This window comes from Equus przewalskii, chromosome 7 (assembly GCF_037783145.1).
Source record: "Equus przewalskii isolate Varuska chromosome 7, EquPr2, whole genome shotgun sequence".
In the NCBI taxonomy this organism is placed as follows: domain Eukaryota; kingdom Metazoa; phylum Chordata; class Mammalia; order Perissodactyla; family Equidae; genus Equus; species Equus przewalskii.
Window position 1 is genome coordinate 94055504 of NC_091837.1, and position 21963 is coordinate 94077466.

The window sequence follows — 21963 nt, forward strand, 5'->3', positions numbered from 1 at the left end:
CGCGGAGCTGCGCCGCCGCCTCCGGAACTCCCTGCGCCCTGGCGCGCGGCCACCGTGGTCCCGGCAACGGCATTAAACAGAGGGAAACAGACGGGGATTCCGTCACCCGGGCGGGGGAATAAGGAGAGCATTGAGAGCAGACAGGAAAAGAGCTTTTCTGGATGGAGTGAAAATTATTTATTAAAGCAGGAGGAGGGGGAAATGGAGGAGAAGGAGGAGGAGGAGATGGAGGAGGAGGAGCAGCGGCCAACAGCCCCCAACTGCGGCCCCTCCCCAGCCGAGAGGCGCCCCGCCCCGCCCCCGTGGGTCCCGCGGGCTCCGGGTCCGGGAGGACCGGCCGGGCGCGCGTGGCGGCGCCGGAGGGGCGGCCGCGAGGGGTAGGGGTCGGCCTTGAGTTTAACTGAACTTGCAGACCTCCCTTCGCTCCCCCACAACGGCTCCTGGGGGCGAAGAAGAGGGGCTGGGACGGGGGAGCGGAGACTCTCCGAGCAAAATCCTGGCCCCAGGTCTGGGGACACCCCGCTGCCCGCAGAGATCCGTTTAAAGGGAGGGGCGCGGGAGGGGCGGGCGGCGCGGCCCTGGCGCCCCCTGGCGGCCCCCAGCGCTGCCTGGCCCCCGCCCCCGCCGCCCCCTCCCCCCCACCGCGCCTCAGTGTCCTCGTGGGGTCTCCCCCACCCCCAGCGTCCACCCCCGGGCCCCCTTCTCCCTGCGCTGGGGTCACCGAGGCACGTGCCAGTCCCGGCTCTCGGCGAGGGAGCAGATCTACAGGTAGCGATCCCTGGAAAGGGCTGTGACGCCCACCCAGACGCGCAGAGGCGCGGCGACCCCCTCCCCACACCCGCGCGGCGGGAGACCTGCGAGGGGGAGTAGGGATGTCGGCTGTGCCGAGTGCGCTAGGCAGGAATGACCCACGGTGGTGACGTGGGCATCGCTCCCGCTGGCACCTTCCTGTTATTCCACATCCACCGAGCAGCCAGCGAACCCACCGGACGGGGCAGTGTGGCACCAACCCCCACCCCCTCCCCGTTTCCCTGGGGCCCCGCGCAGAGTCGTTTGGGGCATCCACCGGCGTCCTGCAGGCCTCCTGGGTCCCCGGGGCAGACACGCCTTTTGCTTTTGGGTTTATTTTAAACCACATAAGGGTGTCGTGCAATAGATTTACGATTTTTATACGCCAGACATTTTAACCGCCCTCACACTCCAAGCCCGTCCACCCAAGGCCAACACGAAACTACGGTCCCGTCTTGGCAGCGGGGCTGCGCGGAGGAGCGGCAGGAGGGTTGGAAAGAGCAAAGTGTGAAGTGAAACGGCCGGCGCTGGGGAGGCCGTCCCGAGCACCCGCTCTCAGCTCTCAGACCAGCCCCTCAAGTCGCTTCCAAACCCCGAAGTCTCGCCTACAAAACGCCCCCGGCCCTCCCGGGGCTGCAGGGGCCGGCGGCTGGGGGCCGGGGAGGGCTGCGCCCGCCGTTCTCTTCGACCTCCGCCCGCGGCCTCGTGCAACAGGCAGTCTGGGCCGCTCGCGTATTTACAGAGTAAAAATGACAATAACTCCACGTCCCGGGACTGCCATGCAATCTGTTAGTAATTTAGCGGGACGGGAATTTCCTTTCCCGGGCCTGCCAGTGGAAGCGCTTTTCCAAATTTCCACCGCGGGGGAAGCCTGCGATTTTACATAATGACTTCAGCACGCAGGGCTCTCTCGCACCCCCTCGTCTCCGGCTCCCTCCGCCCCCTCATCAAGCAGAGGGATCCTCTCTCAGACGCCCGCGTGGACCTAGGCGTCCAGGCTGGTGGATTCGCCCCGGTGCAACCCCGCCGGCCCCCGCTGGCGGCCCGTCCCTCCCCGGTGCGCCCCGTCCCTCCCCCCGTGTGCCCCTGTCCCTCCCGGTGCGCCCCGTCCCTCCCCGTGCGCCCCGCGGGCCGGGCGAGCGGCGGCTGGGCGCGGGGCGGGGCGGGCGCTCGGCCCCGCTCCGGCTCGGGCGGGCGGGGCGTGATGTCACGGCGGGGAGGGCGCGGGAGCGGCCGGGGGGCGGGGAGGCGGGGGAGGTGTTTTCCAGCTTTAAAAAGGCAGGAGGCAGAGCGCGGCCCTGCGTCAGAGCGAGACTTAGAGACTCCGCACTCGCCGGCACAGTCACCGCGCCGGACCGGGCGGCCGGGAGCGGGGACCGGGGCGCGGGCCACACCTCCGAGCCCCCGCCACCCTGCCACTCCGCCACCCGCTCAGGTCCCAGGGCCGCAGCCCGGCCCCGCCACGCACGCACACGCCCCTCAATGACATTTCTCCGGGGTGCGCGGCGCTGAGCCCAGGCCGGCGCGCGTTCGCCGGGGGAGAGGTCCACCTTCCCGCGGAGACCCGACCCCGGGCGGCGGCGCAGGGCACCCGCTCCTCCCGCTGCTCCCGCTCCTCCTCCTGCTCCCCGCCGCCGCCGCGTGGATGCCAAGTACCAGTTTTCCAGGCCCTTCCAAGTTTCCACTCGGCCCTCCGGCTGCAGTCTGCGGGAGCGGAGAAACTTTGAGGCCCGCGCCGCCCGCCGGCGGCACCATGAAGTCGGCGGAGGAAGGTAAGCCGGCGCGGCCGCCGCCCCCCACTGCGGCCCCCATGCCCCCCCAGCCCTGGCGCCCCCCAGCCCCGCGCCCGTCCCGCCCGCGCGCCCCGCGGGGTCCCGGTCGGGGAGGGGCGAGCAGGCTGGGCCGGGGTCTCAGCGCCCGGAGGGACGCGGCGTCCCCGGCGCGCGGCAGGCACGCGGCACAGATTGAGAAGTCGTGTCCCCCTGGTGTTTCCCCAGAGCAGCCCTGATTTCGAGCGCGCCTTCTTGCCAATAGGTGTCTCCTCTTCTCCAGTGCTGAGTGCACGCACTTGGCCTTCGCTGGTGCAGCCTCTCAGTGGATCCCGGCTGTAGGAACTCGGTTCAAATGCAGGCGGTTCCGGGCCGGGCCGAGGTTAGGGCGGTCAGAACTACACAGGACACTTTGGGATGAAGTGAGGTTTCTTTGGGAAGGAAGGGTGGCCTGGTTTCTTCCCCAGCGGGGCAAGGCCACCCTGTGGCTTGGAAGACAGCGAGGAGTGGGGGTTCTGTGCCCCTCTGCAAGTTCAGTGCGTGGTGGATGCTCCCAAGCGCTGGGCTCCGCAAACCGCCTCCAGATTGCTGAGCCCGCTGGGACCGCTCCGCGTGGCGCCGTCACGCTGGTGGCTCGACCCGCAGGACTAAGTGTGACCGAATGTGCGGTCCCAACGCAGCCCCTAATTCAAGGCATTTTGCAGTCTTGCAGACGTAAGAGTTCCAACTGCAGACAATACTTCAGGGCAGTTTGAAAAGGGACCAAGTTTAAAGCTGCTTGTTGATAGCCACAAAGATGGCATAAGAGTCAGCCCTGAAGCCTGGGGATGGCGGCCCGCCGCTGACGGTGGGCTCCTACCCTCCAGCAGTGCAGTCTCAGTGCCAAGCCCTCGTCACCCCCTGCCCTTAGAAGAACCACCGCCATGACCAAAGCAGCCCAGCTCCTACCCGGGATGCTCTTGCCGGAGTCCCAGAACACCCTCGAGAAGGGGTGGCCAGCACCTTTGGGAGGGATTCCTATCAAATGCTTCGTGGAAACTGGGAGACACCTTTCCAAATGGCTTATCGGCGCTGAAGCATTTTAGTTAAATGACTTTAGGAAAGCTGGCAAACCTGCCAAAGAGTCCTCTTACATTTTATCAGGGCGGACATCCTTCTGAGGAGGCTGGAAACTGAATGCTACCATTTCCGGCTCCTTTCTGATGACTGTGAGGCCCAGTGGCCTTAGAGCGCAGTTTCCAAACACTGCCCGCCTGGCGAACTTCCTTACCTTTAACAAAGAGGGGCTGAAGACCACGCTCGGGACCAGAGCAGGTTTTCAGTGTCGAGATGTCTTTTGTTATTTTCTATGTATTTCGTATCAAGGAAGGAAGATGTATTTTATCTTTCTTACATTTCACCTCAATTTAGAAAATGTTTAAATCTAAAAATCAGGTAATGTTTACCGAATAAGATTTTGCTATTAGAAAAGTTTAAAAATTTTTTTGCTGAGGTTTTGATTTTAAATCTTTGGGACAGTTATTTCAAAGTTTTCCCCATATATTTTTTATCACTGCTTTAAAAAAATGCAGGTCTTTCAAAGTTTAGGTTTCTTTATTTGAACAGTCGGTGGTCCATCCTGCAATAAAGAATCTTTTTTCTCTTACAAGAGAAAAAAACACGTGTGTGTAGAGGGTGATTTTTCCTGTTTCCTCCTTAAGAAAATGCGTTTGAAAGTGCCTCTGCTAAGAGGCGGGGCACCAGGTGGTATGGTGCCCTTCAACTAAAAGAGTGTTGATACGTTTTGTGAGGACCACAGAATTGGGCTAACCAGAAAGTAAGATCGGGTCCTTCCCACAGACAGCCGGGTGCAGAGGCAGAGTAGCTCCCTGCGGGTCGGCGCTAGCCTTGCCGAGGGCAGGGGGATAAGCTGTCCTCGTCCCGCAGGCGGGAGGAAGACATTAGTGTCCATCCGAGAATTGAGAATCAGAATGGTAACCCAGCTCTTCCCTCCAGTTCAGTGAGCATCTGGGTGGTAGCTCATTAAGCACTGTTGTTTCTGAAGGCCCTGTGCTTGTTTTTCCACGAGGAGAATGCGGAGAAATGCAGACCTTGTAGGTAGCCACCCACCTACCCATTCAGAGGTTGCTCCACACAGAATGCCCCGGGCTCTCCAGAAGAGAACAAAGCTCGCCCTGTTCTCTCGCCACTTAACTGTGTGTTGTTTCCTAATCCCGATTAGAAATGGCCTGGCGCTGGTGCCCTGCTCTGTCACACCCAGCGCTGGAGCTCTGCGCCCCTGAGCACCACAGCCTCTGAGAGGAAGCGCCAAGCTAAACATTTCCATCAAGACAGGAGCGTCTGCTGACTTGGCAGAAAGCTCCAAACCATTTACAAGAGGAAAGGCACTGGGGGGGGGGGGGGGGGCGGGGGTGGTAAGAGGAGCAGTTAACAAACCGCCACCCCATCTGGTTACCTTGGTTGGGGATCTGAACCCAGATGGGGACCAGCTCAGCTTTAGGATGAAGCAGCCTGAATCCCCTATCCCCACAGGGCCCAGGAGCCTGGGGCACATGTGCTCCTGGAAGTGTGTGCCCACTTTCTCCGGAACAGCTGAGCAAAAAGTTTTAGTCTAAACAGATGATAAGCACTATTATTTGTGTGTAAATTTTTGCTGGGGATGAGAAGGTGGCTGAAGTTAAAAAGAAAAAACCGAAAAGAGAGAAATGAAATGTTGCGCCTTCTCAACAGAAAACAGAACTTCCATTTGCCTGAAGGTCAGCAAAAAAGGCAAAGTAAAACAATACAACCCTCCAAAATACGTCTCAAAGTGAGAACTATTATTAGAAACGGAATCAGGCCAGAGCGAACTATAGTTTATCATTGGAGAAAGCCATCTGAAAAGGGTCCTGGCAGCGGAGCTTGCGGGGAGTGTCTCCGCAGGTTCTCTGCTTCCGGAGAAAGCAGAACCGCGGGCCGGGCCGGGGCCTGCAGGGCCGAGAGGAGGGCGGCAGGGATGAGCGGCAGACATTTGCACGCCCGCCCTCCTTTCCGCCTGGACCCCGCCCCAGGCCTGATTCTCAGCTCTGCTAAGGTCCCTCTGCCACCATTCTCCTGCCAGTGCAGATGCTGGCTTACATGGTGCCAAGGCCTGGGGAAAGTTAGAACACAGCTGGGAGCGGGGGTAAAGGGAAGGAAACGCGCTCACAGGGCCTCGATTTTACAGTTTGCTGTGCATGCTGCTCGGCGCGCGGGCCGTGGGTGGAGACCCCGCGCTCCTCATGCGCGCGCTCAACCTGAGCAGCTTCGGTTACTCGTGGACGCACAGGAGTGTGCACGTGTGTTTTAGTAAGTTGGGGGACTAAGTGAACGTTGTCACAAAAAAGCGAGGGCTGCCGCTTAGGCCCGGCCTGTAAGACGCCGGAGGCAGCAAGGGCCGTGCCCCCGCCGGCCGGTCTGGAGCAGCCGCGGCTTCACGGTGCGCTGGGGGCGCGCTCCCACCCCATGGAAAACCGCCGCGTTCCTGCCACTTTCGGGGACGTCTTTAGCTTTGGGGGCGGAAAGAGGCCTCCCCTGTGTCGCTGCTCTTCCGCAGCAGGAAGCCCGGCTCTCGGTGGACGCCTCCTCCGGGCTCAGGCTCGGGGCCTCCTGCAGGACGTGCACGTTGTCGACTCGGTCAGCGTCCGAGTCGGGCTGAGCTCTGACTCCTGGGAGGAGGCCCGTCGGCTTGAACGCTTTAAAAAAACTTTTAGACAAAGTCACTTGGCTCGCATACAGCGTGCGCCATCTCTTCGGGAATCGGTACTGATCTCTGCGCGCGGTCCCCATGCACGCCCGCCCCGGAGTCGGCGAGCGCGGCTGCAGGCGGGGGTCCCGCGCGCAGCGCTCGGACCCGGGACACCCGGGGTCTCGCTCGCGGGTGGAGGCGGGGACACGCGTGAGCGGCGTGCGCCCGGGCTCGCGGGGAGTTTATTTAAAACTCGGAACCGGCGGCCGGAGCGGCTTGTTTATGTCAACCCGGAAACGGCGGGGGAGGGGCGGGAGGGGCGGGGGAGGGGCGCGGGCCGGAGTCACGTTACCGAGGGCGCGCGGCGCGGGCGCAGCAGCCGGGCGGCGACCACAGGTGCCCGCGGCCGGGGCCCGACCTGGACCCCGGACCCGGACCCGGACCCGGCCCCAGGCCCCCGTCCCCGGACCCAGGCCCAGACCCCGATCACTGACCCCGGACCCAGACCCTGGATCCCAACTTCGGACCCCAGACCCCGACCTCCGACCCCGGACCCCGATCCCACTTCTGACTCCAACTTGGCCCAGACCCCGACTCCCCACCCCGGACCCCGACCCCTGATCGCGGACTCCGACTCCGACTCCCGACCCCGGAACCTGACCCCGACCCGGCCCGGCCCCCGCGGGTCCCGACATGACAGGGCTGGAGGCGGACCCGGAGTTTGACTTTGATTTCCTCTTCGAGTTTAACCAGAGCGACGAGGGCGCCGTGGCCGCCCCAGGTGGGTCTTCGCGGGCCGGGGAGGGGGCCCGGGTGCAGGACCGGGGGTGCAGTGGTCGGGGCTGCAGAACCCCGGGGGTGCAGGGCCGGTGGGCTCAGGAGCGGGGCTGCAGAGCCCCGGGGCTGCAGGATCGGAGTCGGGAGGAGCCAGCCTGGGGGGCGCACCTGGGGCCCGCGCCGCCCCTCCCCGCTCCTCATCCTGGCTCTCCCCCCTGCACCCCTCCCCCGCGCCGCCCAGGTCAGAGGCAGCGCCCACATCCCCCCCCCCCCCCCCCCCCCCCCCCCCCGCCCCAGCGTCCTGCGCCCGGGGCCACGAAGGCGTCGGGAAACAGGTCAAGTGTTGGCGAGTTGGGGGTGTGTGGGGAGGCCCCCTGTGAGGCCGGCTCGGGGGTCGGCGGTCGGGTGTGCTGAACGGTGCCGCAGCCTGGACTTCTGGCGTCAGAGAGCAACGGGTCTCCTGCCTGTGGCTCACACTTGGGTTGGGTCTTCGGAGCAATCTCGCTGGAGGGGCGCCTCCTCCAGGGCGGCCAGTGTGCCGCTCAGGCCGTGACACGCGTGTTCAAGGCCCCGGACTTGGACTCTGCCGCCCAGGACAGGTGGCCAGCGGCCATTGCCAGGGGGCACGGGGCCTGGAGCCCCTCCCAGGACAGGCGTTTAAATGAACTAGCTAGTAGCTCTGCGCCCAGCCACCGTGGTGGGGAGCTTTTCCTTTCTTTCATTTTCTCTTCTCTGAAAAAATAAAGGTTCCAGTTAAACAAATAACACATGAGGGAACCCTCCCGCCCCCAGAGTGGATGCTCTCGAATAAGAATGCCACCTATCGAGTGATCACAACCGGCTTGTGCTGGGAGACTCAGTCTGTGCCCAGTGGAGGACACCCAGGAGCCGCCTCCGGCAGCCTGGCCCTGCGCCACCTGTCTCTTCCGTCCCCCTCCGGCCTCCTTTCTGTGGCTGTCTTCAGGATATCTCTGTCCCTGCCCACGTGGCCGTGCAGCGAGGGAGCAGCTCACAGCACACTTGGCAGGACAGGCGCGTCTCTGCAATGATTGTATAATAGTTTCCATATCGTTCACCGCCCCTCTTTGAAAAACTGTAACCTCCTGTTCATTTTTAAAAAATAAATGTTCCATCCAGCCCTGGGCTGCCTCATCTTCCTTACCTGCCCTCTCCGAATGTCCTCCTTGTCCGTCTTCTGCGGCCGTGGGCTCCAGGCCTCTGGGCTCATTGGAGCCAAGGCCTGTGAGGGTGGGGGACGGGGGCAGTTCCTAAGAGATTTGGGACTGGAAGTGGAGAGACCGGCCCCTGAGCCCTTCTTGGCTTGCTTGCTTTGGGTCTGGCTGCCTGTGGGACTGAAGACCTCTCCTCAGGGTTCCACCCCTTTTCAGTCCGTTTAGCATATATCCTTCACAAGAGGCATGGGGTGGGAGTGTGGGCTGCACGCCTGACCTCTTTATGGTGTGAAAGATCATCTCAGGCAAGGACTTCTGGGCCATCTTGGGTTTTGGGACACATCCTGTGTCCTCAGGGATGCGGCCACTGTGGAATGCCGGCTTGACAGCTCGTTTCTTTTTGGTGCTGAGTAATATTCCGTTGTCTGGTTGGACACAGTTTATTTATCCACTCACCTACAGAAGGACATTTTGGTTGCTTCCAAGTTTTGGTGATTATGCATATAGTCCTTTTTTCTTGTTCTTATTACATGACATTGTAGTTTTTGATTATTAATTATTATATTGTTATATGAAATTGTTACGTTAAGTTCTCCAGCTCTTAATGGGTGATAGAAACGGCTTCACATTGTTTCTGGAATAAGCCTAGATATAAATAAATGAATGAATGACTAATACTGAGATCGATTGTTAGGCAAAGGCAGCACAGAGCTTTGTAGATTATACTGAACACAGAAGTGGGCACTTTCTCAAAAGGACACGGCCAGCCCTGACCACTGGCGGCAGTGGTCGCTCATCTGTCAAGATTCCTTCTCAGTTGAGAGCAGCGTCCCCCGACATCCTGGGGGTCAGTGGATGCATTAGCCCTGTGCCCGTGCGGTCGCTTGCCACCTTGTGCTCTCGTTGGGTGTGTGGCACCCGCAGGGCTCCTTATCCAGCACTTCGAGGGAGCAGCCAGGTGTGGAGTTCTTTATTTCCAGAGTGCTCAACAGGTGAAATAGACAGTCCAGTCACCGTTTGTTGGGAAAAAGAAGAGAGAATTTAAAAAATAAGTTGCCATGGGCTGCGCAAGAGTGTTGTTTGCACTCCCGGGGCCTCCTCATCTTCCTGTCTCCACCCGGCTCCAGTGCCCCTGGGGAGAAGGCTGGGCGGTGGGCTTCCTTCTCTGGAGAGGAGGGCAGCGGGGAGAAGGCCTCCTGTTCCTTTCTGGTCTCAGGAAGTAGCTGCTTTGCTGTCAGCTGGGAGGCGGGCGTGGCCCTGCTTCCCGCCAGCCCGGGGCTCCTGTTTTCTCAGTAATTTCGGCCAGCCCCATGGCTGCTGCCAGGACTGTCGCCCTGGCAACTCCACAGGAAATTGGCCAGGCCTCTGGGTCTCGGGCCCGAGCCTCCCCAGCAGTTTGGCCACCTTGCTGCCTCGATGCAGGCAGGTCTGCCTACTCACTGTCACGTGCATCACTGGTGGCATTTCAGAGTTCACGTGCGAAAGGGGACATCTTTTGCCAAAATGAAGATTGGGAGGAATTTTTATTCTCAAGTCCCTTCTCAGCGATGGCAATGGTTTTGGTGAAGAGACCCTGGGAGGCCCCTGTGTGTGGCGGGCTGGGCCTGTTCTGCTCTGTAAACGCCGCCTCCTGAGCAGGGAGCTCAGGGGAGTGCTAGACACGGGCACGCCATGTCATCTGTGACCTTCGACATTTTAGGACATGCATCCATATTTTCGCCACGAGCAGCCCCACCATCCTCAGTGTGTCTGGCCCACGGTTCCAGAGGTGGTTCCGTCAAGGATGGGTATTTGTATGAGCGGATATTTTAATACTATAGCATGTTGTCAAGGAAGGCCATGGCAAGTAGCCAACGACTTGGGTGTTTTTAGTTCCCTAAGAACAGAGAACGAGAGCTGAAGATGGAGATGACCAGATGTGTCTGACCTGGGGCTAGCTCGTCCCTCTGCGAGGAACCATGTGCTGGGGGCGGCTGGAGTGAGGGCCTCCGAAAGGCTGGGTGTGTTATTTACAGAAGGTTCGGCAATGTGTGTGCCGCTGTCACAGGCCTTCTGTTTGCCTCTAAATCCTTCTCCCTGGCACGTTGTCGAACCGACTGGCCCGCTGAAGCTGTCTCTGTCTGTCATCCTCGGGGCCTGCCTGTCCCTGCCGCCCTTGGGAGTGCCTCCCAGAGAGCTCGGGGAGCAGCGCCCAACAGCGAGGGCTGGCCACTGAGCGTTTTTGGGGTTTGTTGTGTTTTGTTTCCACCATCTGCAAAATTACCATCTCGCCGTGTGGGTAGCTGCCCCCCGGCCCTGTGGAGACTCTGGGCAGCGTCGCGAGGCTGAGACCTGGCTGTCAGGCTTGTTCCTGTTCTATTTCTAGCTTCACGTCCTGCGGTTCAACCCCAGCCACTGCTGAAGGGGATGTTCCTAAAATGAAGAATGAGAGTCGTGACGGGCCATCTCAGAGTTTGTGAAAGAGGGGAGGACCGGTGGTGAGCAGTGTGAGGTCTGCCCCCTGGGACTGCTGGCATCAGCAGGGAGTGGTCTCAGTGGTCCCAATATGCTGTTGGCCTTAATAGAAAGGACGTGGGTAAACTTTTTTGTGGTTGTTCAGAAATAATAAAGTTGTATGGCTCTGAAAAAGACCATTTCTCAGAATGAGACGAAATATGTCTGACAGCTCTGGCTTGTTGAGTTTGCTGAGGACTGACTTCGCAATGGGCGCTGGACCAGCCTGGGAGCTGCATACCTCCTCTGCTGGCTGCCGGGTACCCGCCTGCTGCCCACGCTGGTGTCTGTCTGTGTGCCCCGGAGTGCCTGGCACAGTGCTCTGACTGGGAGGGGGGACGGAGACCGGAGAATCAGAAGAGTAACGGGAGGGCAGTTCATGTCTCCAGAGGATGAGCCACACTGTTATTACTTTTTATTATATTAAGCCATTTTGAATAAGCTCTCCATGATATTTGCTTAAACTCGTGCTGTTGCTTTTGCACTCACCTGCACTGTAATTTCGTGGGTTCTCCTTGGCAAGCAGCCAGGTTCCCAAGGCACAGCAGAAAGTGACTCGAATGGGTGTCAGCTCTTTAGTGCCTCCTGCCATGGCGCGAATCAGCCTGACCGTCTCAGGATTTTTAAGAAAGTTACTGGAAATATTTTCATTTCATGTAAATGTAATCCCTTTGAATAGTTAAATAATTCAGATTTGCGTATGATTTAGGTGGGTAATAAAATTGGAGGGGAGGGGAGAGAGGCCCCGACAGGCGAGAGAGCGGGGCCCAGGGCTGTGGGGCAAGCTGGGACCTCTCCCCGTGTGTGTTTTGTTCTGAAACGGAGAGCTTTGTTGTCAGATCTCTGGTTGAGCGTTCATAATGAAGTTTCATTTTGTAATTTGTTTAATTAAGGTAAATTCATGGTTAGGTGTGTCCTTTTTTGTTTTTTAATAAAGGCTTTATGTTTTTTATTTTCTGATTGGATCGTGATTATTGACGGACTTTGGTTTAAATCAAGGCCCCTCTTAGAATGTTCTGGAAGTCAGGGACCCCAGTCTCCTCTGCGGGGCCCAGTGGGGAGGGCGCTTCCCTGGATTCCCCTCCCAGCGCCCTGTGCAGCGGGGGCCTCAGGCTCTGGGGACCAGGAAACCAGCGCTGAGTCCCCTGGGCAGGGGTGGGGAGGCCCCAAGACTTGCCCTGCCGATAGCCAGGATTTTTTTTAATTGTTGGAATTACCTTCCTCCCAAGAATGGTTGGCAGTTCAACCATGGGATCACCTATATCTCTTAAAGTAAATTATAGACAGTGTTCTCTTTAAGATTTTATTTTTCCTTTTTCTCCCCAAAGCCCCCGGTACATAGTTGTGTGTTTTTAGTTGTGGGTCCTTCTAGTTGTGGCATGTGGGACGCCGCTTCAGTGTGGCATGATGAGCGGTGCCATGTCTGTGCCCAGGATCCGAACTGGAGAAACCCTGGGCCGCCGAAGCGGAGTGCACAAACTTAACCGCTGGGCCACGGGGCCGGCCCCGACAGTATTCTTTTAACTGGGGCGGGAGGTATAGGATCTGTCCATTGAGCCGCCTCAGTCCTGAGGCCTGAGGGGGTGCTGGGAGCCAGGCGGCCTGGAGGGCCCACCTCCAGTGGCATCTCAGACTCCTGGTCCTCCCCCTCTTCATCTTCGTCCTCCCCGTCCTTACGCCGGAAGGATTAGGCAGTGCAGTGAGCGTGGGCTCCGTGACACCCATTTTGTGTTTATGATGGTGCTCAGCGTTTCCCATGCGCTGCAGGCCTGGTGCGTTGTCTTCTAGATTGATCACTTTCTTTAAAATGAAAATTCATTCTTGGTTGGCTGCTGGACCTTCTGTAGGCTTCACACGGGTAGGAGAGCTCCGGCAAGCAGCGGCTGCAGTAAGTGTGGCTGTGACTGCATGAGGACACCCCCCCCGCCCCAAGGCTGGGAGGGGCCCGGAGGGGCCTCTTCTTTCTGGAGGGTCTGGAGCGTTGTCCCTGCCATTGGGACCCCGACACTTTGAGGACAGAATGTCAAGAAGGCGCCGATCCTCAGGGAACAGAGTTTGACCTGCGCAGGCCCCGCTCGCTTGCAGCTGCTGCCTGGAGACACCGGCTGAGAAGCCAGGCCCCCCTTGCCTGTGGCCCGGCTCTTCTGGGGCTCCACCCTGAAAGCCGGCCAGAGGGGAGCAGAGACCACAGAAGAAGTGGCACCTCGCTTCTTTCTCAGTAAGCCCAGGAAAGCGCTTGTCCGGACTAGAAAAAGGCCGGCCGAGTTCGCTGTGGGGGATCAGCCATGCAGTGTGACCGTGGCTCTGGCAGGGGTGGCCCCCAGGCGTGTTGGGCAGCAGACAGGGACAGGTGGGGAGCCAGAGGGGGCATCTGAAGACCCAGACTCATTGGGGAGGAGCCGAGACGGTGGAAACGGCTGTGGGGCCGATGTCAATGGTTGTCGCAGAAACTGCCTGAAGAAAGGAACATTTCAGACGGGTCAGCAGGGTCTGGAGACCAGGAGGCAGCCATCCCGGTCAGCAGTGAAACCAAATGTCAGGGATGGAGGGAGCAGACATCCCTTTGACTTCTACATACTTAATTTTGGAGTATGTCAAACACAACAGAGCTATTTCTTGAAGTTTGATTACTAAAATTCCTGCCCTGTAAATGTATGATAGGATTTTAACTCACTTTATCAATACTCTACTTACTGATCCTTCACTCATCCTCATGCATCGATAGCTGAGGCTCCCATAGCCATGCCTCCCACCCCGCTTTTGGTTCGGCTGGTTGGCATCTCACTTCTCACCTGGAGTCACACAGTTACTGGACGCCTGTGGGGCTCGGGGACACAGATTTTCTTTTTTCTAACCCACAGTTCTGGTTACAAAGGTTTGGGAAGTGTTGGCCAGCCGTGGAGGGGAGGACCTCTGAATGGGGATGTATGTAGACGTGTGTGTGTAACTTACATGTACATGTGTACGTACATGTAACACATGTATAATAGTCTACGAATGCGTATGTGGCTAGAAGACACGTTTTTGCCAAGGTGTGTCTGTAGACGTCTTTTGGAAGAAATACGGAGTAACATTTAATCTCTGAGGGGATACTGGTTCTGCGTTCATGCCGCCAGCACCCCCTAATTTCCGGCAGACCCTCACAGAGGAGGCAAGTCTCCTATTTAAAGTGACGCTCAGTCCCGTTGTGTCCCTCAGGCCCCTGGCCTTCCTTCTCCGAGAGTCTCCACCCCCGGGTTTTCCTGCCCCTCACTGCCCGGGTTCCTCTGGCCAGCGTCGTGTGCAGCCGCTTTCTGTAGCGCTGTGTCGTGGCCTGGGCCTGGCGTGTGCACACCCAGAGCTGAAGGTGGTGATGTCCATACTTGTCCTGAGAGGTCGTTGCAGTGCATAGGGCAGAGTTCTCCTGGTGGCCTCAGCAACCTGCAGCCCCTATGTGCCTCCTTCTCCTGAGGAACGTTGGCCTTTTCCTCTTGGAAGTGCCTTTCCACCGTCATTAACTTCTGGTTTGATTTTTACAAAGATCGTAACCTAATTTTTGGCATTTGGTGATGGTTTTTGTGTTAAGAGTGTGAGTGAGCATGTGAGGCTGTTGGTGGGGGACAGACACAGTGAGCATCAGTAAGCATGGCTGTGCTGTCCCAGGACTGGCGCAAGTTGGGCAGGTGGCGGGAGGCCTGGTGGGTGCTGCTCCTCACCTCACTTCCCTGAGGAAGTGGAGGCCTGGTCCTTTCTTCACGTTGTGTGCCCTGTGTCCCTCTAGCTCTCTGGGGTGTGTGGGAACCTGCTGGGCAGAGGAGACCTGGAGATGGTGAGGACCAGAGGTTTCCAGGGACGATTGTGTCCGTGGACCTGCGTTAGCTTGATCTGGCCCTGGTACACCCCACCCTGAGCTGGAGCCCTTCCTGCCGCTCGGAGCTCCTGAGCCCCTCAGCTGCAGTTTTGGTTTCTCTTGCTTGTCATGGCTCTGTCTCCCCCGAGGGCTTTTTGGAATCTGCACCGATTTTGAGCATCTGGAACACTGATGCTCTCTTTGAAAGGCAGCCCGACTCCCCGGGCTGAGGAGGGTGGGGGCCAGTGTGCTCTCCCCAGGCTACCTGTGAGGGGCCTGCGCCCACCTGCACAGAGAAGGGCCATTTTGGGAATAGTGCACAGCATTTAATATCAGGAGGATTTGGAGAGATAAGAGCAAGAACTTATTGATGGTAAGGACTGTGAGAGACGGGGCTACCAGAGAGGGTCGTCAGATGGCTGCTCTGGAAACTCATAATGGAGGTGATTCTCACCCAGTTAGAGTGCTAGACCGATTTCTTAGTAATCGGGGTGGGGTTTGAACCAGGGCATTGAGGCTCTCAATTTTCTGGGGTTCATCCATTTGGGTTTCTGCACCACAGCACAGCAGAAGGGCAGCACTGTCACTGAATAAGTATCTGCAAGCCAGTGTGCTTCACCCAGGAGAGGGGTGTCGAATTTCTGTGTGAGTGCTTCCATTATTTAGAGACCTTGGAATACTCACCTCTAGGCATACAGTAATGAGGTACCAAGATGTTATAAAAAGCCATTTCAAATCAGAAATCCAGAAGTGTAGCTTTCCTGTTAAAAATTACTAATTACACTAGTAATGATTTTTTAAAAATATTTTATTGAGGTTATAATGAACATATAATGATTCTTAAATCTAGCTTGGCATCAACATCATTTGCTTGGGTTTTTCTTCTGTTTTGTTTTTTTTTAGAGAGATTCCTAGGTCATGAGCCACTGTCAAAATTTACATGAGAGAGACTCCAGAATGTGTGTTTTCATCCGATCTTTGAAGTGTGTTCTTTGTAACTGGTGATTAGGGCACCTCAACAGTGATTAGCCTATTGAAGTCTCTTTAAATGTCTAGGTCCCTGTATCTAAAACCCATCCCACCCGTCTGCCTACTCACTCATCCATCCACCCATCCATCTACACACTCACTCATCCACTCACCTATCCGCCCACTCACCCATCTATCCATCCATACACTCATCCGTCCACCCACACATCCACCCACTCATCTATCCATCCATTCACCCACTCACCAACTCACCCATCCATCCATCCACACACTCACCCACCCATCCATTCATCCACCCACCATCCATTTATCTATCCATCCATCCATCCATCTATCCATTCATCCATCCACCCACACATCCACCCACTCAACATCCATCCATCCATCCATCCATACATCCATGCATCTATTAAACAAAGTGAGCACCTTCTATGTGTCAGGCACAGTCCTAGGCTCTGAAGACATCAGTGAACCAAAGTAGACTAAGGCAGGCAAAGGTTCCTGTCCTCATGGAACTTAGTCTCTACTGGTGAAAGTGATGATGGACAAGGTGGTAAGAGTTAAGGAGAGAAAAATGAAGTGGGGAAGTGTGGCATAGTGTTGGGTTGGGAGATTGGGATTTTGAAAGGGTGGCTGGGGGAGGCCATTTTTGAATAGAGTAGAAGAAAGCACTGGCCCAGCGGCGTGGCTCTCCGAGGGCAGGACGTTTGGGGCATTGGGGAGCCAGCGGGGAAGCCCTAGGGAGGTGCATGCCTGAGTGAGAGGCTCAGTAGGGCTGCTGTGCTGGCGTGGAGGGAAGGGAAGGGAAGGGCTGGGAGGGGTCACAGGGACTTTGGTGGCCAGGACAGGGCTCTTGCTCTGAGCTGTCGGAGTGGCATGAGCTGAGCGTCGTTTCAGAGGCCCGCTCCCTGGAGCTGTCCAGAGACAATGGTCCCAGATCCTGGGTTCACTAAGCTCGTGTTTGTATTTTGATGACCTGCTCCTCATGCCATCTTCTCTCTTTTTTCCCTTCTAGAGCACTATAGTTATGCGTCCTCCAGTATCGGTTCTGGTCTGCCCCTCTCCACGGCGCACCCCTCGCTGCCAGCCCCATGCCATGACCTGCAGACGGTGGCCCCGGGCATCTCAGCTGTGGCGTCAGCAAGTCACCCCTCGGGGTACGGAGGGGCTGTGGACAGTGGGCCCTCGGGCTACTTTCTCTCTTCCAGCAATGTCCGGCCCAACGGAGCGCCTGCCCTGGAGAGCCCTCGCATCGAGATCACCTCGTACCTTGGGCTTCACCACAATAACAACCAGTTTTTCCACGACGTGGAGGTGGAAGACGTCGTCCCCAACTCCAAACGGTCTCCTTCCACGGCCACCTTGAATCTGCCCAACCTAGAGGCCTACCGAGACCCCTCGTGCCTGAGCCCGGCCAGCAGCCTGTCGTCCCGCAGCTGCAACTCCGAGGCCTCGTCCTATGAGTCCAACTACTCGTACCCATATGCGTCCCCACAGACGTCCCCCTGGCAGTCTCCTTGCGTGTCCCCCAAGACCACAGACCCCGAGGAGGGCTACCCCCGAGGCCTGGGGGCCTGTAGCCTGCTCAGCTCCCCTCGACATTCACCCTCCACCTCGCCCCGTGCGAGTGTCACCGAGGAGAGCTGGCTGGGGGCCCGTACGTCCAGGCCCTCGTCGCCCTGCAACAAGAGGAAGTACGGCCTCAACGGCCGGCAGCTCTCCTGCTCCCCCCACCACTCGCCCACGCCGTCCCCACACAGCTCGCCGAGGGTCAGCGTCACAGATGACACGTGGCTGGGCAACAGCACGCAGTACACCAGCTCAGCCATCGTGGCTGCCATCAACGCGCTGAGCACTGACAGCAGCCTCGACCTGGGCGACGGCGTTCCCGTCAAGACCCGCAAGACTGCCCTGGACCACTCTCCCTCGGTGGCGCTCAAGGTGGAGCCGGCTGGCGAGGACCTGGGGACCACGCCGCCCACGTCTGACTTCCTGCCCGAAGAGTTCTCCTCCTTCCAGCACATCCGGAAGGGCGCCTTCTGCGACCAGTACCTGTCGGTGCCACAGCACCCGTACCAGTGGGCCAGGCCCCGGTCCCCGACGTCCTACACCAGGTGAGTGGGTGACAGGGGCGTGCAGAGTCCGCTAGCCAGGCTCCGGCAGCAGAATTGAGTTCTCATGGCCTGGAGGCCGAGGGTCAAGATGAGGTGCTGGAGGGGCTGGCTCCCTCAGAGGCTCTAAGGGAGAATGTGCCCGCCCTCTCCAGCTTTGAGGGGTTGCTGCAAATCCTTGGTGTCCTTGGCTGTAGAGTGCCACCCCGTCTCTGCCTTCACTGTCACGTGGTGTTCTCCCTGCGTGTGTCTGTCCAAATTTCCCATTTTATAAGGACACGCTCATCTTGGATGAGGACCACCCTGAGACCTCATCTTCACTAATTCCCTCTTTAATGAAAGGCCCCTTCTCCAAATTAAGTCACAGTCTGAGGTGCTGGGGTTTGGGCTTCTGCGTCTGGATTCTGGGGGCCCACAAGTCAGCCAGTAATGAGGGTTACAGACCGGGGCGCTCAGTTTTTGTTCTGTTCTTTTGTAAAGCCGAGCGATCCCTCCCGTCTCTGCCTCTCCTCCTCTGCTCACCACTTCCTCTGTCCCGCCTAATTGCTGTCACCACGAGGGTGCAGATGGGGCCTCTGCTCGGCAATTCCCCAGAGCCGCGAACGCCGCTCCCCGAAGCAGCCCTGCCGGGGGTTTGGAGAACAACACGCTGCTCCTCCCAGGGGACCAGCGCCCGCTCCCTGGCAGTCTGGTGACAGAGAGTCGAGCCCGTTCCAAGCTCCACGTCTTGGGTTGTTGATTTTTCTTTTTCACGGTGAGCAGGGCTGCTGGCGCTCCGTTGGGTCCACTTACTCAGCCCGGTGTTTTTATTTTTAACTAAACAGCTTTCCCAACAGGTGGGCCACTAATGACCCCTGGCAGAGTGCTTTCTGCTCCAGGATTTTTATCAGGCGTGAACGTCCGCCTGTGCCTATCCCCGTCTGACGCCGGCTGCACGCCTCCCCAGGAGGAGGCCTGGGCGCCCTGCACACACGCTCCTGCTTGTAGTTTCTGCGTGTGGTTTCGGGTATTCGAGGCTCGTGTTTGGTTTTTCCTGTTCCCTTTTCTGTCGAGGGCATTCTGAAGCGAGATCGGGGAGTAGGACCTGGTTTCCAGCGATGTGATGCCCCGAGGCAAGGACAGAGAGGCAGTTGGGTCGTTGGGTGTAGACTCTGCTCTGCTCTCTCGGAGCCTCTTTCCCCACAACTGAAGCTCATGTGGTTAGTCAGGGCCGCGTGTGGATGGTTTAGTTCTGGGCTCTGAATGAACCCAGCTCAACCTTTCTGAAAGTTTGTGGCGAAGAAACAAGATGAGAGTTGACAATTTTTAAAGCAATCGGGTCGTGCGTCCCACGTTTCTACGGGCGTGGTGTTTGGGATGGGGGTCACTTCAGACTTAGAGAGAAAGCGAGAATGACCACCATTTGTCCTTGACTTGCATTAGGCTGCATCCACATTTCTACCCCCAACTCTACTTTCCATGCTTTGAAGTTTAAAAAACTGGTGTATTCAAAACATCATCAGAAAAATGTATCGCAGAACCTGGATTCAATTCCTAAACATGGGAATTTAAAAATCCATTTGGGGACATTTAAAAAATTTAAGAACTGTTTATGCCTGCTATACTATCTTTACAATTTTTATTTAAATTTTATTTAAATGAAGAATATTTCCAAGCCAACCATCTCAAGCACACAGACTCATGAATTACAGTTTATGACCTTCTGTGTTTTCATGGGCCGTGAAGGTCACAGTCACTCGTAATGGGACTTCAGTGAACTGACAGTCATGACATCTAGGACGGTGATGTCATCAATGTGTAATCTGACTATGAGTGTGAAGAGAGCAGTAGTATGAGGGTTTTTAAAGAAGTTGTAAAAATTTAGGTAAACCCTAGGTTTGCCAGGGCTGCTGTGACAGACAGCACAGACCGGGCAGCTTAAACGACAGGAGTTTATGTCCCTCAATTCTGGGCTGGATGTCGGGGATCAAGGTGCCAAGGGTAGTTCCTCTAGGCCCCTGCCCTTGCTGTGTAGACGGCCAGCTTCTCCTTGTGTCTCTTCACAGCATCCTCCTTCTCTGCCTGTCTCTGTGTCCAAATTCCGCCCCCATGCACTCCCCCCCCCCCCCTGCTTACGAGGTCGCCAGTCATTGGATCAAGGCCACCCAGTGACCTTGCTTTGACTTGATGGCCCCTGTAAAGACCTCGACTCCAAACACGGCCACATCCTGAAATCCTGGGGTTAGGACTCCATCCCACGAATTTGGGAGGACCACCTGTCTTGGCATCCCTGTGGCAATGGTCAGGTGCCTCTAACAATGGCCCGTTGCCTCTTCCTTCACGGCCTGCTCAGTGATAGAGAGTCCTCGGGAACTCGGGGTTCCTGGCCAGTCTCCGTCTGCAGGGACCAGGCCTGCGTTTGGTTCGGTGATGGGAAAGCACAGTTGCTGCCTTTGTCTTTGCTCGGGAGTTTCAGCGATAATTATGTGGCCGCGTGACTGCTCTCCTTATCTCTTGGCCACTGAGCCCCCGTGTGGGTGATGCTCCTGACATTCCTGTGAGTTAACGCAAACAAACAGAACACGTGAAGGCCACCAGACTACCCTCAGAGGGGCTGAAGTTCACCTTTTCCCGCTGTTTTGGTTCCACATCAAAATATGTTTCCTGGTCCTTGCAATATGTTTCCATGTGATCCCGTCAGCTGGTGCTCGGGGGCAGTTGGAGGCCACGGTAGAAATGAGAGGTCAGGTTGTCCCCGCGGGGAGGGCCACCAGACTTCCTTCCCTGGACACCTCAGCTCGGCGGAGAGAGTGCAGGCGAGTCAGCGGGCCTCAGCGGCATGTCGGAAATGCCGAGTTTTTAATGATCTCCGAAGTTTGAGGTAGAGAATTTATCACAACACACCTATCTTCCCCTTCCTGGGGTGCAGGCCCTCGGCAGTTTTAGTCTCGTCCTCCTAGCGAAAGGGACTTTTCATGACAAGTGTGCTGTGCTAGCCTTTCCTAAGGAATCTGGGTGTGTGGGTCATTTCCCTTCTGGGGTCTTTTTGTCTGGACGGCATTCACGGCACACCCCCCCTTGTGGAGCCTTCTGATAGGCCCGCAGGGCTCAAAAGATGATGCTAAATTCTTGCTGCAATTGAAGAAATTATGTTTGTGAAACTAGCAACAGTATTTGACAGAATCTCTTTGTTTTTAGAGTTTAGACCTATTTTCAAGTTTAATGGACTGATGCTTCTGTTCTTAAACCTTAGGAGATGCACAGAAATTACAGCTGACTTGCTAGAACCCCCATAAAAAGTCAGAACTTTAAACGCTCTGTCCCAGAGTCCAAGTCAGGCCGTGAGCCTCCTCAGAAAGGAAAGGGTTTCTCCTCCCACCTCATTCTTTCTCCGATGCTGCTGCTGATGGTAACACAAACAGCGTCTATGGACCAGCTGGATCGCGCTGCTGAGGCTGTTCATCGGAGTCGGGTAGGGGTGGAGACGCGCTGTGTGTGCAGAGGCCAGGGGCGGCGAGGCACTGGAAGGTGCTCACTTAGATTTTGTTAGTTCTGGATGGGAGTTTCCTTATGAACTGAGAGGAGCTGCAGTTTGCATGGTTGTTGACTGCTTCCATCGCTCCACCTCGTGCACCGGAGGGTCTGTCTCCGGCGGTGTGTGTGTGCATTGTTGGCGCCTGGGGCTCGTCTCTGAGCAGGAACACCTTTTTTCTTCTAGAAAAGGCTCATGGAGAGTTTTATCTTCTGAGGTTTTGAGTCTTTAGCTGAATGCAGCCAGCGTAATCCCTGAATTTGCCTCTACAGAGGCAGAGTTACAAGAGGAATGCAGACTTAAAAAGAAACTAGTTTTGGAGAGGCAGAAGCATTTTAATGTGAGTATGCTCGTAACGTCAACAGGACGCTTGTCCAGCCAAATTCCTTTACATGAAACTTTGCTTTTTTGATTTGAGTACCTAAAAAGAAGTAGATTTTTCTAAGGGGCTTAAGCTTAAGCTTAATGAACGATTTTTACTTGGAACCTCCTCGGTTCAAATGACCTGAGGCAGCCACATGTCCAAATCGGTTTATTTCCGACATCACTTCTTTTAGGTTTCTGGCTGCAATATTGATGATTTTAGCAATATCGGTAACTTTTATACTATGCCTAAGTGTTAGTTTCTAAAAGTCTGATGACACTGCTGTGATCCTGATTTATAAGTTATCTGAATATTTTAGAGTTTATGCTGATTTGGAATCAGGTGAAATAGACCTGCAGGCTGGTAACAAATCCGGCAGCGTCATTGCACGAGGGCTTTGCTGCTCCGCCAAGGAGCCCTGGCCCCGGCCCGTCTGTGCTCAGGTGGTTTCT

At 56.8% G+C, this 21963-nt stretch overlaps 1 protein-coding gene across 14 annotated transcripts in view; it reads left to right on the forward strand.

Moving 5' to 3' along the window:
• Window positions 1-2031: 2031 nt before the first annotated feature.
• NFATC1 (nuclear factor of activated T cells 1) overlaps window positions 2032-21963 on the forward strand; it is a 125696-nt gene continuing 105764 nt past the window's right edge. For 5 of the 14 annotated variants that reach the window (XM_070627985.1, XM_070627991.1, XM_070627988.1 and 2 more), the window contains exons 1-2: window positions 6628-7045; window positions 16541-17639. In XM_070627985.1, the coding sequence (XP_070484086.1) occupies window positions 6958-7045; window positions 16541-17639 (1187 nt within the window). In that variant the 5' untranslated portion in view covers window positions 6628-6957. Of the gene's footprint in view, window positions 2562-6606; window positions 7046-16540; window positions 17640-21963 lie in introns of those variants that run through there. The other 9 variants (XM_070627984.1, XM_070627986.1, XM_070627998.1 and 6 more) reach the window with 7 other exon arrangements.